Here is an 18,851-nt window from a genome sequence, read left to right as displayed (position 1 = left end):
TATATATATATATATATATATATATATATATATATATATGGCCATCAATGGTGAAACCTGCTTTTTGCCTTGATAATGGTGTAGCTACGGCATCTACCAGCGGGGGTAAAGGCATAATATTAACCAGCTTATTCCTGACCCCTGGACGTTACACCTGGGGAGTCACAGAATAACTCTGTGTGCCTACATGAACACTGTATGTGATTCCAAACATTTGATTGGGGAATTGCCACAGACACTGGCTGTAAACCTTCAATATCATTGAACTTTACAGTGTCAGAAATGTATATGTTCCATGCAATGCAGGTTATTGAAACAGTGTGTTGAAACTAAACACTTAAAAATAAGCACTGTGAGTAGTGTAGTTAATTCCTCCACGTGTTCATAGCCGATGCAGTCTAACATTTCACTTTAACGTTTAGTTTTACAGATACTTATGAATGAGTGATTCTTTTATTATTTCGTTTTACAGATACTTGGATGAATGAATGACGAGAGTAGAGTAGAAAAGAGTGAATAACCTCCTATGTGAGACAATAATTGATTCTTCACAAAAAATTGTCTGATGCTACAGACTTCATGCTGAGAGGCATATGACCACGAGAACATACTCAGAAAGCACATGTAGATAAGACGGCTGCCGGGTCTGTCAGCAGACATCACTCTCTGATCTAGAATCAGCTTTTCATAATTATATGCACCTAAAGGACCCTCAGACTCTGAGAAACAAGATTCTCTGGTCTGATGAACCTCAATTCCAAGCATCATGTTTGAAGGAAACCAGGCACTGCTCATCACCTGCAGAATACCATCCCAAAAGTAAAGTGTGCTGGTAAGCAGCCTCATGATGTGGGGCTGTTTTTTAGTGTCAGGGACTGAGGGACTCGTCAGAGTAGAAGAAAATCTCAGTGCACCAAAATATTGAGATAGTCTTAATGAAAACCCAGTCCAGAGCATTCAGAACCTCAGACTGGGCAGAAGGTTCACCTTCCAACAGGACAATGAACCTAAACACAGCAAGAGTGGCTTATAGACAACTGTGTGAATGTCCTTGAGTGGGCCAGCCAGAGCCTGAGCTTGAACCCAATCAAATATTTCTGGAAAAACCTGAAAATGTGTGTTTGCCCCCATCCAACCTGACAGAGCTTGAGAGGTGAACAGGTGAGGTGAAGAATTGCAGATAATTGCCAAATGCTGATGTGCAAAGCTTGTCGCATCATACCCAAAAAGACTTGAGGCTGTTAAGGTGCTTCAGCTAAGTACTGAGTTGTTGCAATTTACTTATTTCAGTTTTTTTATTTTTAATACATTTATAAAGTTGTGACAGTTCTGTTTTTGCTTTGTCATTATGGTGTATGAAGTGTAGATTGATGTGGGAAAAAAGTAATTTAAAGCAGTTTGACATAAGGCTGCAACATAAAACGTGAAATAAATGAAGGGGTATGATTACTTTCGCAAGGCACTGTGTGTGTGTGTGTGTGTGTGTATATATGTATGTGTGTGTGTGTGTGTGTGTGCGTGTGTGTTATGTGTGTAATTATTAAATTGGTAGTTTTTGTGTGGGAGCATCTTCTCATACTCATGTGAGAAGAGAGAGGGCCAAAAAAAAAAAAAAGAAAAGAAGGCCAGAGGGAGCTAGTACAGTGCCAAAAGAAACACAAACACAGAACTATTATTTCAAAATTTGTCAAAGTTTAGTCACAAGGCTGAGCAACTGGAGGATTTTTGAAACTGAGGGAAAACAAATATATTTAATATATATTTAGGCAGAGCACATGATAGTTTATGGAGTGATATTGCAAATAATATAAATGAGGAATGCTGTTTTGATTACCATTGACTTCTATTCTATAAAAAAGAAATATGTTCTCAAAATATGTTGTCTTATGTTCCACAGAAGAAAGAAAGTCATTCAGGTTTGGAATGACATGAGGATGAGGAAATGATAGTGAACCATCCCTTTAAGCCCTTGAGGGCCTGATGCAAAGCTAAGGTCACCAAACCATAACTAATGTTTTAAGGTTTGCAGTGAAGTTTCACGTGAGTGCTTGAATAGCAGTGATAATTTGCACAGTAATTTTCCAATTCAGTTACAGTTGATGTGTAGATTTCAGAGTTTAATGACCATGATGAAATGCTGGGAATACATGGGATCAGGAGGTTCAAATCCCATCACTCTGTCGTCATCATGATACGTAACCCTTGTATCTGTCGTCTGTATATAGAACATAGAGACAGTAACAGCACAATGAATCACTGGTTTTCTGTTATCTGGTTTCACTTAACCTATAGACTAAAAAGATAATAGACTATAACATGACTAAATACACAAACAGTTCACTAAAAATGTATTTACAACTCAGAAGTATATAGCCTATATATTACCTCAACATCATCATTTTGACATTGCACACATTATATATATATATATATATAATATTTTGTGTTACCCATGACAAGCAAGTGGTCATTCGCGCAGTGAAAATCCAGTTAATTTGAACAAAGAGTTAAATCACGGGGGTTGTTAACATGTGACAGTGTCAGTCTCACATTTTGACCTTTTAAAATGGTGAGAAATGCATGAAGGAGGAACTTCATTTGACAGCAAGCAGTGGTTGGTTGAACGTCATACACTCTCCCCCCTCCTTGTTAAATGTGCAGAATTCAGTCTTTATTCAGTCAAAAATAGCCTGCACTGGAATGCCTGTGGTATAACGTTTAAGGAAAAAACAATACCCGCTCTCATTCCAATTTTAACCAGAGAGACAATTTCTTTGGTGCTCATAGATGGCAGAAGAGGCTTTGATAGAACCTAATGGGAAAAGTAGAGGGGTAAGTAGGCCTAATTTATTTTGCATATTAGGATTTTATAATAATAATAATAATAATAATAATAATACGTGTTTAATGAATTCTTTAATTTTTGATGCAACCAAGAGTTTTGAGAAGGAGAAAATATTCGAAACATTATAAAACATGATGGTTCCTCTAGATGAAAAGGCTATCACAATTCATGTCGTGCATATGTTAAATTCTTGTTTACAGGGAGATTTGGGCTTTATAATGAAATCATCTCTTTTTTGTTCTCAAAATGTCTTTATTTTGTTCTCGTAATTGTCTGTAAATCTGCAGTTTAACTTGTAATCTCTTTAAAAGCGCAACTAATCTAAACTTAATTCAGTGTATTTATTTAGCTATTTATAGCATATTTCCAAACTAAAAACTGTGTGTGTGTGTGTGAGAGTGTGTGTGCGTGTGTAAGAATGTCACTATCCAATCTGCATATACGGCTCATGAACCTGTGTTTTTTCACACTTCTGTGAAGGAAGCCCAGCAACGCAGCAATATTACAATGTTTCTTACAGTTTCTATAAATTAATTTATGATCCTTATATGTTCAAAGGCAGCAGTCCAAAGTGTATTTTATTTGGTATTTTTCCCATCAGACAAACATTAAATAACATGTCGCCTTTTTCATGCTTCTTCAAGCTTTAGGGTCATGTTTATAAATGCAAAGCATTTTTAGCAAGCAGCTGTCTAGCTATAGGCAATTCTCTTGGAGAGACAGCAAATGGCAGCAAGATCTTAGAAAATAACAACATGAGTAGCACATCTTGTCAGGCAGAAAAAGAAAATGTTTATCACTAAATGTGCTGTCATGGTACATTAGGTAGCACCAAACAGCATGGGTCACATAAAAAAAATGATAATGTGAAAGCTGTCATGAACTTTCCCATTCATTTTCTGTGAGGGGATTAGAAAAAAATTATTCAATAAAGATAAACCAAAACAACTTAAGAGAGCAATCACAACATTACAATGTTTGATTTAAAGGAAAAAAAGAAAGAAAAAATAGAAAATGACTCATCCCAACAAGAATTGCAAATTAATGATGTAATCACATTTTAATTGACTGTACAATGATATGTCATTGATCCTGAGCTCTTCGTAGGCCTGTCTTGAAAGGTTTCCACATTATTGCGTCATTTCTTTATATGAAGAAAAAAATGAGGTTTTTTACTTCTTTACTGCATCTTGTGAACATCTTGTGCCTGTTGCAGAGAAAGCTCTCTTTCTGAGAGCCCTGTGTTCTCTTTCTGTGGTCCCACCCATAAAAGTTTTAGTCAATTTAAGCTCAGACCCTGTTTATAGGTTTTTACTGTAATTTTACTGTTTTAAATTTTTTTTTTTAAGTTGCTTTTTGAGAATATTATATCAGTCTCCAACTATGCATTATTAATTCATTGTACAATACATATAAAAGAAAGTTAAGATGGTTTGAGAAATATAACAAAGGAATTACTGTTTATTTCTATTTTTGCTCTTTTTACACATTACTTATTCACAATTGACAATCTCTCCCGTCATACTTTAAGTTTTCCACTTCTTCTCAACTGAGACGTTTTTAGTTTTTTTTTCATTTATCTGCTTTCCCACTTTTGGCAGGTGATGATAGTGATTTTGTACATGTGCAGGGTAATTATTGTAACTCAGTTTGTCTGGGCAGTGAACACTCATGCCAGATCTAGTCATGGTTCACTTGCATGCTAATGCAGTCACATGCTGAATGGATCAGCGCCAGAGTCTAATACTTTAGGCTCAGTTTACGGTTTATAAACAATATAACATTTGTGCTTAAAGTGTGATTTTGTACTCCAGATAGAAAATTCTTACTTTATTGTGCATGTTGATTGCAGTGTGTATTGAATCAAATATTTCTGTAATCTACTTATTCTTTCTATATACAGTGGTGTCGCTATAGGATTCTGGGCCCTTTGCACAAATTTGTGTTTGATCTTAGCCTGGCTTGCCCCAGGACATCGTTGTTGGCCCCTCTAAGCCTCTGGGACCTATGCACACAGTTCCCCTTTTCCCCCTGATCACGATGTCCCTGTGCCTAAATAAGCAGCAGTGTTGAACACCCAAAGCTGCTTATAAACCTGATTTATGATTAAAGAAAAGTCTGTTCATATCCATATAGTTTTTAAGCCAAAACACCTTCTTTGTTAAAAGCAGCTTCATGTTAGAAACAATGTAATAATGTGATTTATCTAAGTGCCAGACATACTATGAAAAGTTTACATCCAAAAACAAGGATGTATGTTATTATAACTGACTCATGGTTGTCTATCACTTGTTTCTCCAGCATCTAACCTCATCCCTGTTGGCGGTAGCGTTCCTCTCTTCCTTTGGGAGCTCCATGCTGTATGGTTATAACCTGGCTGTTGTTAATTCTCCTGCAGAGGTGAGTGACACCACAAACACAATTTTTCACATAGCCTCACATAACTCTTTTTTTTATGCAGCTGGATTGAATCACCTACTTGGTGATTCAATCCAGCTGATACAAACTCATCTACATATTAGCTAGCCTGAGAGTGAGTACATTTTCATTTTGGGGTGAACTATTCCTTTAAGTGTGTGATTTAAGTTAGTTAAAAATCGTTAGATAATTGATTCTCATATTGCTACCTAACATATATTATAACTGTTTAAGCATGACTGGTAATGTCCATTCATGTCCATTTGTTCTTCACACAGTACATAAAGGACTTTTATAACCAAACCATTGTGAGGCGGAATGGGTCAGGAGTGGATAAAGAGTTTCTCACACTTATTTATTCAGTCACTGTGTCTATATTTGCCACTGGAGGTCTGGTGGGCTCTCTCACAGTGGGAATGCAAGTTACCAGGTTTGGGAGGTACAGTATGCAGCTTATACATGTTTCCCCTCTATTAAACTTAATACGAATAGTTTCTGAAATGTTGACTCATTGAATCAGCTGGCCAAAGTTCAATAGCTACTTGAATGCATTGTGCATCTTTCTAATTTGTAGGAGAGGGACACTGGTACACAGCACAGTTCTGGTGTTTATCGCCGGAGTGCTGATGGGCTTCAGCCGATTATGCGGATCTCCAGAGATGATCATCATTGGGCGCTTCATCGTGGGGATACACTCAGGTTATTACTTTCATTGAATATGGAAGGCCTGCAATGCCAAAAATCACTCACCATGTCATTTCCATAACATGACTTTCTTTTTTTTTTCTGTGGGACATAAAATAAGATTTTTTTTGATGGTTGTCTCGTTTTTTTTTTCTTTTTATTATGAACAGCGGAATACATTTAACAATTTTAGTGTAGTCCTTTCTTTCTTAAATATGTACACAGCAATTTGTCTACTTATATTGGATTTTAATTTTCTCCTTTGAATTTATTGAGCTGCTGTACTGATATATGCTTCTCTGTTGTGCTTCTGCAGGGATTTCTCTCAGCGTAGTGCCCATGTATCTGGGAGAAATTGCTCCAAAGAATCTCCGGGGCTTCCTAGGACTCGTGCCCAGCATCTTCATCTGCATAGGAGTGTTTATCGCTCAGATTCTGGGACTCCATGAGATCTTGGGCAAGGTGGTTCCCCTCCATTTTATTTTATAACATTGTTTGTCTTTCTCTGTTATGAACATCAGAGATTAATTGATATTTTTTTAACTTTTGTTGTGGCAACATGTTTTAAACAGAACTGTTTCTGCTTTACTTTCAGTCTTGTTAAGTCTTCTTATCATTATCATTTGGTTGTTCCACACAGGAAGAGCACTGGCCTCTGTTCCTCTCTCTAGTTGTGGTGCCTACATTCATACAGCTCATGCTGTTGCCATGGTTCCCAGAGAGTCCGAGATATCTGTTGATGGAAAAGCGGAACATTCATGCCACTATCACAGGTAAAGACTTATATTTAAAAGTACAGTTCACCCAAAAATAAACATTTTATTAACCATCATGCTGTTCCAAATCCATATTACAGTCTTTCTTAAGTGGAACACAAAAGGTGATTTTTTTTTTTTTTCAAGAATACCCTAAAGATGATTATTGAATAGCAACATTTTGTTTCACACAGAGCAATTGCATAACTTCAGAAGACTTATATACCTCTTATATAAATTGCATGGACTACTGTATGAACTATGATACTGTTATGGTGCTTTTGTCCTTTGAAAGCCTTTTATCATTCATTGTAATTCTATGGAAAAAAGTGACCACTGCATTCTCTGGTGTGTAAACCCTAGTAAAAAATAATATGTTTAAAATACATTTATTTCATACTAAGTATAGTTCAAATCTATTAACATATTTACTGACATATTGCTCAAGACTGATATAAACATTTTAATTAAACTTTATTTGGAGTACTACTTGTGCACAATGCGCATTTCTTAATATTAAGTCTAAAATGTGTTTTAATGTCACTATTGATGAGGATTGTATGATCTTTGAATAATATCGGTCTTTAAATGCGAGATATTTAAAGTGTACCTGACGTATTCTTGCAATAGTTCCACTTTAGCACAATCAAATATACTTCAGTATATCTTTAGTTGGACTACAGCACTATTTCTGTACAATTAAAGTGCATGTAAATGTATATGTAATATACTTACATTTAGTATATTTATTTTTTCACTATAGGGAAGTTTGGAAAAAATATATATCTCTGTTTTACAACTTAATATCTTCCATGAAAAAACAAAATCTAGAAATTCTTCGGAATGTTCACTGCATTAAGGTTGATTGAGTTGTGTTGGAGGGATTATTGGCCAGACCAGCAGACTCTCATAAGCTGTTATTGTTCATACTGTGATCTCAGGCTTCAGAAGCCGACACTACAAAGGCCCATCGGTCATACAGCAGCTACCAGGCAGGAGAACTCACTGACTGCAGCAAAGAATGTGAGACAGGATTAGGGGAGAGTAGCAGAAACATTAAATCATTTCAATACAGAATCATTACATATTTGTGTGATTTAAATGTAAGAACATGTACTTCTTGAAGGATGAATGAGATAATTAATGAAACATTTACATACCTTAGATAACTAGCTCAGAGAACTACGGCTCAGAGAACAACCTCAAATCTGTACGCTTACACAAGGACAAGACACACAATACATGAATGTTAGGATCCTGTCACCAAACTAAGAATAAGATCAATGAAGGTGACAGGACCCTGACACTATTGTTCTGCTTTAAAACAATGTGCATTGTGAAAGACACTATATTAATAAAATGGACTATTTTTAATTTTTTTATTTTAATTTTATTTATGAGGGTCCTTGAGAAAAAGAAGTACACTTTATCATACTTTTAAAATATGTTTATGTATTGCATAATAATATTTGTTAAAATAATTTACTTGAGTGCGAACAAATGTAACGTTTTCAACACTAAATGAAAATGTATTATAGTTTACTTTTATATAAGATGCAGTTAGCTTGAACTGTGTATTGTAAAGTAGGAATTACATGCATTTTATATGTAATTTCAGAATTACTTTTATTGTCTTTGAAAAATGGTTAAAGTGCACTGCCAGATTTACTGACAAGCATTTATGGCATTTCTATTGAAACTTTTATGTCATGTATTTAAATATATTTGTAATTACACATTTGTCACAATGAAGTTTCAATTTAATTCATTTGAAATACTAGCTTTAAATGTAATATCGAATAACACTAAATTTAAAATTATAATCAAGTACTTCACATGTGCTTTAGTATGTTCAAAACATGACAATAAATGTGCATTAAAGCACAACAAAATAATATTAAAACAATTTAAACTGTACTTTAAATTAAAACATTATTAAAAAGGGGAACTTCTTAAAATTGTAGAGGTACCAGAATATTCTGCTGTTGCTGCTGATGTGATCTGATATAATCTGATAAAATTATATAATGATGTTCAGATTCAGATTCCTCTTTGCAGCACTGAAGTGGTACCGTCCCAAAAGTAACATCCAAGCTGAGGTGGAGGAGATGCAGGAAGAGCAGCGCTCTCTGTCCTCAGTAGAGACTGTCTCAGTATTGCAGCTCGTCAGGGATCCGTCTGTTCGCTGGCAGCTTGTTACAGTCCTTGTGGTCAATGCTGGCATGCAGCTGTCTGGAATCGATGCGGTGTGTGTGTGCTTTTAGCAGTGAAAACTGGTCATGATGAACATAAAATGGCTATAATGTTATTTGAGATAATAAAATGGTTTCAATTCCTAGATCTGGTTCTACACCAATGCCATCTTTGAGAATGCGGGTATTCCTGCCCATGAGATTCAGTACACAACCGTGGGCACTGGAGCCATAGAGGTCATCGCTGGACTCATAGGGGTGAGAACACAATGACTGCTACCAAAGGCATACATTAAATACTGGGAAACCATGTTTCATTGTCTCCTGCAATTGTGATTCTCGTGTGCATACATTTAGGTTGCTTTTGTGCCGCAGTAAAAACTCAGTATAAACACACAATATGACTGCAGAGTCTATGCTGAGTAAAAATGCTCTAGAATGGCAAATATAGATGTCTCCTAAGTAACACTGTGAGTAATTCATAATCTTTTAATTCTCTGGATGTTGTCCAGTGCTTTGCTATTGAACGTGTGGATAGGAGGCCTCTGATGATTGGTGGCTTCAGCTTTATGGGTGTGTGCTGCGCTGGAATCACTTTCTCCCTACTATTACAGGTAAATATGAACACCATATTTACTTGCTAATTATGAACATATTTACTTACTCTTAATCACTTCAAGAATATTATTGACCATTGAGTAATAATTAGTTATTATTTATTAATTAATTAGTTATTACTAATTATATCTTATTATTATTATTATTAATAATAATAATAATAAGTGTTTCTTGAACAGCAAATCAACATATTAAAATGGTTTCTGAAGGATCATGTGACACTGAAGGCAGAAGTAATAATGCTGAAAATTTTGCTATTTCGACAGAGAAATAACGGTGAAGAAAGAGGGCAGTATTGTTTGTATGCTGTGTTCTGGAGCTACAAACCACTCTCTGTGCACTGCGAGAATGTGATGTTTTCCTGAATTATCTTGTGTCATTAGATCCCTTACAAAAGAACCATTAAAATAGCCCATATGACAAGTACTATAGAGCTTTTATTTGCAAGCCTTCCGAAGCCATACAATAGTTTGTGTAATGAACAGACTAAAATTAGAGCTTATAATACTACTACTACTAATAATAATAATAATAATCATCATAATAATAATAATAATAAATGTTTCTTGAACAGCAAATCAACATATTAAAATGATTTCTGAAGGATCATGTGACACTGAAGACAGAAGTAATAATGCTGAAAATTTAGCTTTGATCACAGGAATAAATTACATTTTGAAATATATTCAAATAGAAAGCAGTTATTTTAAATAGTAAAAATATTTCACAATATTACTGCCTTTGTATTTTGGATCAAACAAATCAAGGCTTGGTGAGCAGAAGATAATTCTTTAAAAACATTAAAAATCTTACAGTTCAAAAACGTTTGACTGGTTTTATAAAGTCTATATTCCCATTATTTCCATGGTTTTGAGTGAGCCTAAAACTGTCCTGTATACAAGATTTATATTTTATTTATGTGTATATATAGTTGGATTATATATACAGGTGCATCTCAATAAATTAGAATGTCGTGGAAAAGTGAGGCAGTAATTAAAGCAAAAGGAGCCCCTACCAAGTATTGAGTACATGTACAGTAAATGAACATACTTTCCAGAAGGCCAACAATTCACTAAAAATGATTTTTTTATTGGTCTTATGAAGTTTTTTTATTTTTTTGAAATAGTGAATTGGTGGGTTTTTGTTAAATGTGAGCCACAATCATCACAACTAAAAGAACCAAAGACTTAAACTACTTCAGTCTGTGTGCATTGAATTTATTTAATACACGAGTTTCACAATTTGAGTTGAATTACTGAAATGAACTTTTCCACAACATTCTAATTTATTGAGATGCACCTGTATATACACACTAGCATTCAAAAGGGGGCAGTAAGATTTTCAATAAATATATTGATCTCTGGTTCTTTTGTCTGTATTAGGCTCACGTATCCTTCATGCGGTATGTCAGTGTGGCCTGTGTGGTTGGAATCATTGCAGGATTCTGCATAGGGCCTGGTGAGGATTTCACTGAACAGGAATTTATCTCAGTCATTTTCATGCCTTCATCTATATCAGACTCTTAAAGGTTGCCCTTTATATTTGTAACGGTCTAGCTAAATAGGTCATATTCATGGAATGATGTTAACAGAATGACTAATTTTAAAACGAAGCCAAGGTTTGCTACCATAAAGCATTTTATTTGATAGACTGGTGCCACCTGCTGGTGAAAGAGTATTTGTTTTATGGAAAATAAAAAAATGCTTTGAATCATGTAGACCTATATGCTACATAACTTATCATATAGCAGTGTTGCATTTTTAAATAAATTAAAATGCATCATATTAATGTGACTTTAATGCTGTTATATGTTTGTTCCTGCACAGCTGGTGTCCCGTTTCTAATGACAGGAGAGCTCTTTAAACAATCCCATCGACCTTCTGCCTACATTGTAGGAGGATTTCTCAACTGGATATCAAACTTCACTGTGGGATTTGTCTTTCCATTCCTTCAGGTAAGTCTGTTTTTAAAAAATACGCCATATACACCTTTTATAAAATGTCTAAAAAATTACAAAAACATAATTTTACAAAACAAAAATTACAAAACATATATAGATTGTTTGTATATATATATATGTTGTTTTAATAAATTTGCATATATAAATAAAATATAATTATATTGTTGACATATATGATTGCTACATATAATACCTTGTATATATCATCATATACTGTAGATTGTCACGGGTTGCTGGGGAAAGGAGCTTGAAGGAGGCAGATAGTCAAACAAACGGAGTCTTTAATAAATCCACATGGGAAAGTAGGATAAAACAATCTTTTTACACGACGGAGACAGGACAAAGAAACTGAGGAAAGTCAGGGCTATAAATACTTAACCAAACGATGGACTAATAAGATGATTGATGAACACAGGTGGAAACTAATGAACTAATCAAGCAACACAGGAAAACTAGGTCAAGGCAGGGAGAACAGAAACACAGAACATAAACGTGACATATCGCCCCCCCGTAACAGTTCCAATGGGGAGGGGGGGCGGGCGCCCAGGAGGCTGGTGTAGGGCAGGAACAGGGCGGAGACAAGGAAGGCCTCCAGGGCAGATCAGGGAGTTCAGGAGGCCATGGCAGAGCAGGGAACTCAGAGGGCCATGGCGGAGCAGGTAGACTAGGGAACCATGGCGGAACAGGTAGTCCAGGGGGCCATGGCGGATCAGACAGTTCAGGAGGCCACGGAGGAGCCGGCCATTCTGGAGGCCAAGGAGGTGCCGGCCATTTGGGAGGCCATGGTGGAGCCTTCGTGGCCTTGTCCAGGTCCACCGGCTCGGCCACTATGGCCACGGATATATGCCCCCCCCCCAAAAAAATTTTCTTGGGAAAAACTAGGTCTTTCAATGCCCGGAGGGATTCTAGAGGGCGCTCTGGAGGAGCGGGCTCCGGGGGGCACTCTGGAGGAGCGAGCACTGGAGGGCGTTCTGGAGGAGCGGGCTCTGTAGGGCGCTCTGGAGGGCGTTCTGGAGGAGTGGGCACTGGAGGGCGCTCTGGAGGAGCGGGCACTGAAGGGCACTGTGGAGGAGCGGGCTCTGGAGGAGCAGGCACTGGAGGGCACTGTGGAGGAGCGGGCTCTGGAGGAGCGGAGCTGGCTAACACAGGGGGCTCAGGAGACGAAGGAGGGCTGGACGGGACCAGCGGAGGCGAAGGAGACTCAGGAGACGATGGAGAGCTGGACGGGACCAGCGGAGGTGAAGGAGACTCTGGAGACAATGGAGAGCTGGACGGGACCAGCAGAGACGAAGGAGACTCAGGAAACGGAGGAGGGCTGGACGGGACCAGCGGAGGCGAAGGAGACTCAGGAAATAAAGGAGAGCTTTCTGGAGCGGACTCAGGCGAGAGGATAGGAGTAGAGATCTCTGGGGGTAGCACCATATCCAGGAGCGCTGAGAGGCATGCTGGAGTGGACTCTGGAGGGAGCACATATCGCTCCAAAGGCCTTCCATCCTGCTGGATGTTCAGAAGAACGTCCTCAGCCCAGTCCATCTTTTTTTGTAGGTCCTGTCTTCTGTCACGGGTTGCTGGGGAAAGGAGCTTGAAGGAGTACGAAGGAGGCAGATAGTCAAACAAACAGAGTCTTTAATAAATCCACATGGGAAAATAGGAGAAAACAACTTCTTTACACGACGGAGACAGGACAAAGAAACTATGAAAAGGCAGGGCTATAAATACTAAACCAAACAATGGACTAATAAGATGATTAATGAGCACAGGTGGAAACTAATGAACTAATCAAGCAACACAGGAAAACACAGAACATAAACGTGACAGATATTATTAACGTTAGTAAATACAGCATACACATTTTTATGGAGATTTTAGGTTTGTTATAAACTTACATCTTCATCTATGAAAATTATATATTGCCCTATAGGTATCATATATGATAATATCACTCTTTATGTAGGGCCATATTTGTCATATGTTACATTTCCGTACGTGTTTAACTGCAAATTATATTGTCAGCATACTAATTGTTTATTTTCACATTAAATTGGATTTTTAATGTCAGATTTTCATTGAATTTTCAGATGTCAGCTGGTGCGTTCTGTTATCTGGTGTTCTGTGGTGTGTGTGTGGGGGTGGCAGCCTACGTTTTCTTCATCATCCCTGAAACAAAGAACAAAACCTTTGTGGAGATCAGTCAGATGTTCGCTTCAAGAAATGCTTGTGAAATTGAAAACCAGCCGCTGGGAATCACTGACCAACTCGGGCTCAAAAAAATGAATGGGTATGGTGCACTGGTGCCTGGAGATGTGGACAAAATGGACAGGACCGAGAAATAGTTGTGAAGAAAGAGGGCAGTATATGCTGTGTTCTGGTGCTACAAACCACTCTTCTGTGCACTGCGAGAATGTGATGTTTTCCTGAATTATCTTGTGTCATTAGATCACTTATAAAAGCACCATTAAAGTAGCCCATATAGAGCTTTTATTTCCAAAAGCCGTTTGTGTAATGAACAGACTAAAAATAGAGCTTATTTTATATTATTATATTATTCTTATATTATTGCTCGACTAGTAACCAAATGTCAAATCTGTACAATAGATGCCATGTTTTGAGAGTTTCAAAACTCTCCTGTTCATTTTATAATGTCCTTAACTGCATTTTTCTCAAGAAAGATTGCAGCACATTCAAATTGTAACTTCCTGAGAGCTTCAGTTTTGGTTTGTTCCTCACACAAAGTTTTCGTAGGTCTTCAGAACTTCAGAAGTCTAAGAATATAGAGCACATGTCATGGACTACAGTACAGTTCAAAAATGTGGAGTTGGTAAGATTTTTTTATGCTTTTGATATAGAGCTCTCTTCTGCTCACCAAGGCTGCATTAACTTGACCTAAAATAAATTAAAACAGTTATATTGTTAAATATGATTGCAATTTGAAATAATTGTTTTCTATTTTAACATATTGTAAAATGTAATTTATGGTGAAAAGCTGAATTTTCAGCTGAATTACTCCAGTCTTGTGTCACATGATCCTTCAAAAATCATTCTAATATGCTGATTTGCTGCTCAGTAATTTTTTTTACTATGATCATCAATGTTGATTGATAATTATTTAATGAACAGTTCAAAAGAACAGCATTTATTTTAAATAAAAATAAATGAAATAATTTATTTCCAAAAAAATAAAAAACCTCGCTGACTCCAAATATTTGAACAGTAGTGTACTTTTGTAATATAGAAAATTATAGTCTTTTTTATCATAACCTCAGGTTGCATTGCAGGTAAACTGTTCTTGTTCTGCAAATCATTTTAAATAAGACTGCATCGGCTAAATGACAGAAAAAAGAAAAAGAGGATTTATATTCCTCCTACCTGTTGAAATCTGTGACCTGTCATATATAACATGGCTAAAAGTATTATTGTTGTTGTTTTTGTTGTTGTTGATGATGATGTTGTTGAAGTTTAGTGAACTGTCCCTTCAGTAGTTTTATTTGCAGCCTTATGAAAGCTATAACATGGCCAAAATATCTTAATGGATTGTATTTTCCTTAAGCTATATCGTTAATACAGTTGTCTCCATTATTTATTTAAGGGAGTATGTTCTTGGCTACATTAGTAGTTTTATTCCAGAACATAAGTTTATTTGCCTTTATGGGGTACACATAATAATAGTAAATTAACTTTAATTTATTAAATAAAATTGATAACAAAAAAATGATAACCAAACTATGATAAAGCAAATCAAGTATCTGAAAATCAATGTTGTAAATGTTAAATGTGTTGTAAGATATTGTTTAACAACAAGTCAATGTTGTTTTCAAGTATAAATACAACATATTTTTGTCATGTCATGTAACTGATTTTATTACAGTTTTTCTGAATTGCTAAAACACATTTCTTGAAACCATCACTAATTTTCTCAAAACCTTAAACACAAATCCAAATACTCAAACCAAATTCATGAAACGTCTGACTCTTCCATCAAAATCAAACTATCACTGCAAAACCATTTCACTTGCACTCAAAATCAAATAGTGCTCTCAGATCACACACACACACACACACGAGTCAATAAAATAAACACTACAGAGCATTCGTTAGACACTACAGAGAAAAATGGAGAACACAGCATCCAGAACATTACAGAAAAAAGTATATTGTATTGAGTAAACAATTTTGCAATTTTGTAAAAAAGTATAGTGATTGCAACTTAGTAAGATAAATATATTGTATAGGCCTACTGTATGTACTCCAAGAACACTCTAAATGAATAGCATGTTACAATATACTCAAGTAAGTTGTGCAATTATACAGTAAAATCAGGGTCAATGAGAGATTTATTCTGTCTCAGCATCATGTCTTTTTGCTTGAGTCCGGCCTGAGGACTTTGTCCACATCACAAATAATGCTGTCTTTTTTTGCTAGACAAAGAGAAAAAAACCCTTTGGTCTGACAGATCCAACCTTGAGAACACTCTCTAAACCTTACTCTTTCTCTTCTTGTCCTCTTCCTCCTCATCCTCCGCTTCTTACATGTACTCTTCCTCCTCTCCTTCTCAGATTGTTTCTATCTATTGTCTGTATCATCATTCAGTCACCTGTGCCACTTGTGCACTCGGAACTGGCTCATATTTTGTACAGTTGGTTTGATCACATCATTAGAAACAAGTGTGAACAATTTTGAATCGTTGTGTGCAAACGATGACAACTGTGCTTTAGTTGTGTTTAACTTTTGCCGCTTGTGTTTAGCATTTTGCAGCACAAATGCATTACAATGCGATAAGTGTTTGAGTGAATGATAATGTGTTTAGAGTTTTGCAAAAAAGAGTGCATGAGATTTGCAAATAGAGCCTAACTGCCTGAACGTGTTTACAGTTTAGCAAAAAGAGTGCTTTATTCGACAAATTGGTTTAAGCTAGAGAGAATTTGGTTCAGAGATTGGGGTTTAGTGTTTTAGCAATTCAGAAAAACTGTAATATGTACTATGTGTATTGGTCAAAGACATTCAGTCTGACATGTGCAGGAAAAAAACAGCAGAGGGCGCACCAGGACATAAATATGACCACAATTTTCTAAAACATTTGATATAGGATGATCACTGGATGATATAGGACAGGGGTCTTCAATGTGATGATCCCAATGTGAAGGACCCCCTTTCTAAAAAATAAAGGCAGCTGTCCTATATATTTCCATGTATTAAGATTAATTTATACTGTCTGAGGAAAGGTGTCATGCTGTAAATACAGTACAAAATGTCTGTAAAATTAAATAATTAGCTCTTATATTGTTCACATTGAATTTGGACTAAAGCCAATTGAAATTATAAAAAATATTATCTGGAAAATATTATCTGAAATATTACGCCTTAGAGAAAAATAATTTCGCTCTATGTACTGTTGTAATATGAAGAAATTTTCTGTTTTGCTCTTCCACTGGTGTTAAGTTGCACATTTCATTTTTAAGAAACTTAACAGAAATGATACTGGTAATTTTTTGCCAGGACATTATCCATTTTTCTATGGATTTTTTTTTATATAGCATAAATGTATAAACCTGAAGCTAAACATACATCAGCAGTTTAAAAACCTTAAAGGGGTCATATGATGCGATTTCAATTTTTCCTTAATACTTCAACTTCGCGCTGTCGATCGCTGGATCGGCTTTCACCGTGGACGAAGTGGAGTCCAGCCCAGGGTCGTCACATGTGGTTGCCGCAGGCATCACAATATGGTAAGGAACGTAACATTTCCGTCACACGCTTGAGGAATTCGGCCAATCACAACGCACTGGATAGCTGGCCAATCAGAGCACACCTCGCTTTTTCAGACCGCTTTCTTCAGAGATGAGCTTTGTAAAAATCGACTCGTTTCAGAAAGGCGGGGCATAGAGGAGAAAAAATAATGTACAGTATGTGGAAAATAATGTGTTTTTTGAACCTTAAACCGCATAAACACATTTCATTACACCAAATACACAAAATAATCAACATCATATGACCCCTTTAATCTTAATCAGTTTTTATTTACAGTTTTAAAGGGGTCATCGGATGCCCATTTTCCACAAGTTGATATGATTCTTTAGGGTCTTAATGAAAAAATCTATAACATACTTCGGTTAAAATTTCTCAATGGTAGTGTAAAATACACCCTTTTTACCCGGTCAAAAACAGCTCTGCACACAGCAAGCCATTTTAGTGCATGTCCCTTTAAATGCTAATGAGCTCTGCTCACCCCGCCCCTCTCTTCCGTGGGGTGAAGAGCCAATCTCATGAGACTGTTTCCTTTAGCCGCAGAACTTGCTAACTAGCACGTTATTAGGCTCTTCCGTGGGGTGAAGAGCCAATCTCATGAGACTGTTTCCTTTAGCCGCAGAACTTGCTAACTAGCACGTTATTAAGGAAAGGAATTTGCAAAGATTCATAAAAGAACCTTATACTCACTTCTTCTGGACGTGAAGCTGGATCACGAATGATTCGAGCAAACATAGACGCATTTAGGTAGATCGGGAGGAGCATTCCCTTCAAAAACAAAGGTAGGCTAATCCACTGCGCCTTCAGCGGTTCAGATGTCGGGAGTAAATGACGACTGCTATGTTCATTATTGTATCCAACAACAAGACACCTCAATCGCTTAGGAGCCATTCTTGTCTACATCTGCTTCGGCGGTGAAACAATGGCAGACTGATGACAGCTCACTCAGGGCGGGTCTAAGGTAAAACGCTAGTGTCAATCAACAGTCGTGGGAGGGGCCTGGGTCTGTGTGACGTCACACAGACAGGCATCTGAGATCGGCTCGATTTGAGAAAGGGGAAATGATTTAACAAGATTTTTTTTTAAAAACACTGGGTGGATTTTTATCATTATAGGGTGGTTGTGTACACACACTGCCAACACATTTCATTTCAAACAACTTGTAAAAGTGCATGTAGCATCCGATGACCCCTTTAAGGCCAAAAAACGGTTACTTATCCAAGGAATAGCACTGTAATTTTTTTGCCTCACTTTTTCCCAAAAAATTTTTAAACATTTTGTTTAAAAACATATACACAACTAACTAAGTCTTCAGTTTTTCTCCAGGACCTCAGTTAACAGTAATGGTAAAAGTTGTCACCTGATCGCCTTGTACCATTGGCATCGCTCTGAGAGTGGGGTGGAGTATCCAATCACATGGCCTGCTGGGCTTTGAGTGACAGAGCGGCAGATACAGAGAGTGTTTGATCGATTGACACTCCTCTCAGTTCCACCAGAGACATGCAAGCACACACTGTCACTGACAGATTGTGTCGAGTGTCCACTGAGTCCTTATCACTTACATCAGTCCATCCGCCCTTCGGCCCTACTAAGCACACACACACACACACACACACACACACACACACACACACACA

At 36.8% G+C, this 18,851-nt stretch overlaps 1 protein-coding gene across 1 annotated transcript; it reads left to right on the top strand.

Annotated features, from left to right (window-relative positions):
- Positions 1-2,787: 2,787 nt before the first annotated feature.
- On the top strand, positions 2,788-13,936 carry slc2a15b (solute carrier family 2 member 15b). The gene is made up of 12 exons (XM_016507208.1): positions 2,788-2,832; positions 5,147-5,245; positions 5,542-5,702; positions 5,838-5,962; positions 6,264-6,409; positions 6,588-6,720; positions 8,761-8,948; positions 9,042-9,152; positions 9,407-9,508; positions 10,895-10,970; positions 11,339-11,466; positions 13,551-13,936. The coding sequence occupies exons 1-12, from the start codon at positions 2,788-2,790 to the stop codon at positions 13,803-13,805; spliced, it is 1,569 nt and encodes a 522-aa protein (XP_016362694.1). The 3' UTR covers positions 13,806-13,936.
- Positions 13,937-18,851: the final 4,915 nt, after the last annotated feature.

Source organism: Sinocyclocheilus anshuiensis, unplaced genomic scaffold, assembly GCF_001515605.1.
Source record: "Sinocyclocheilus anshuiensis isolate Anshui unplaced genomic scaffold, SAMN03320099.WGS_v1.1 scaffold1448, whole genome shotgun sequence".
Lineage (NCBI taxonomy): Eukaryota > Metazoa > Chordata > Actinopteri > Cypriniformes > Cyprinidae > Sinocyclocheilus > Sinocyclocheilus anshuiensis.
This window is presented reverse-complemented; position numbering and strand designations above follow the sequence as displayed.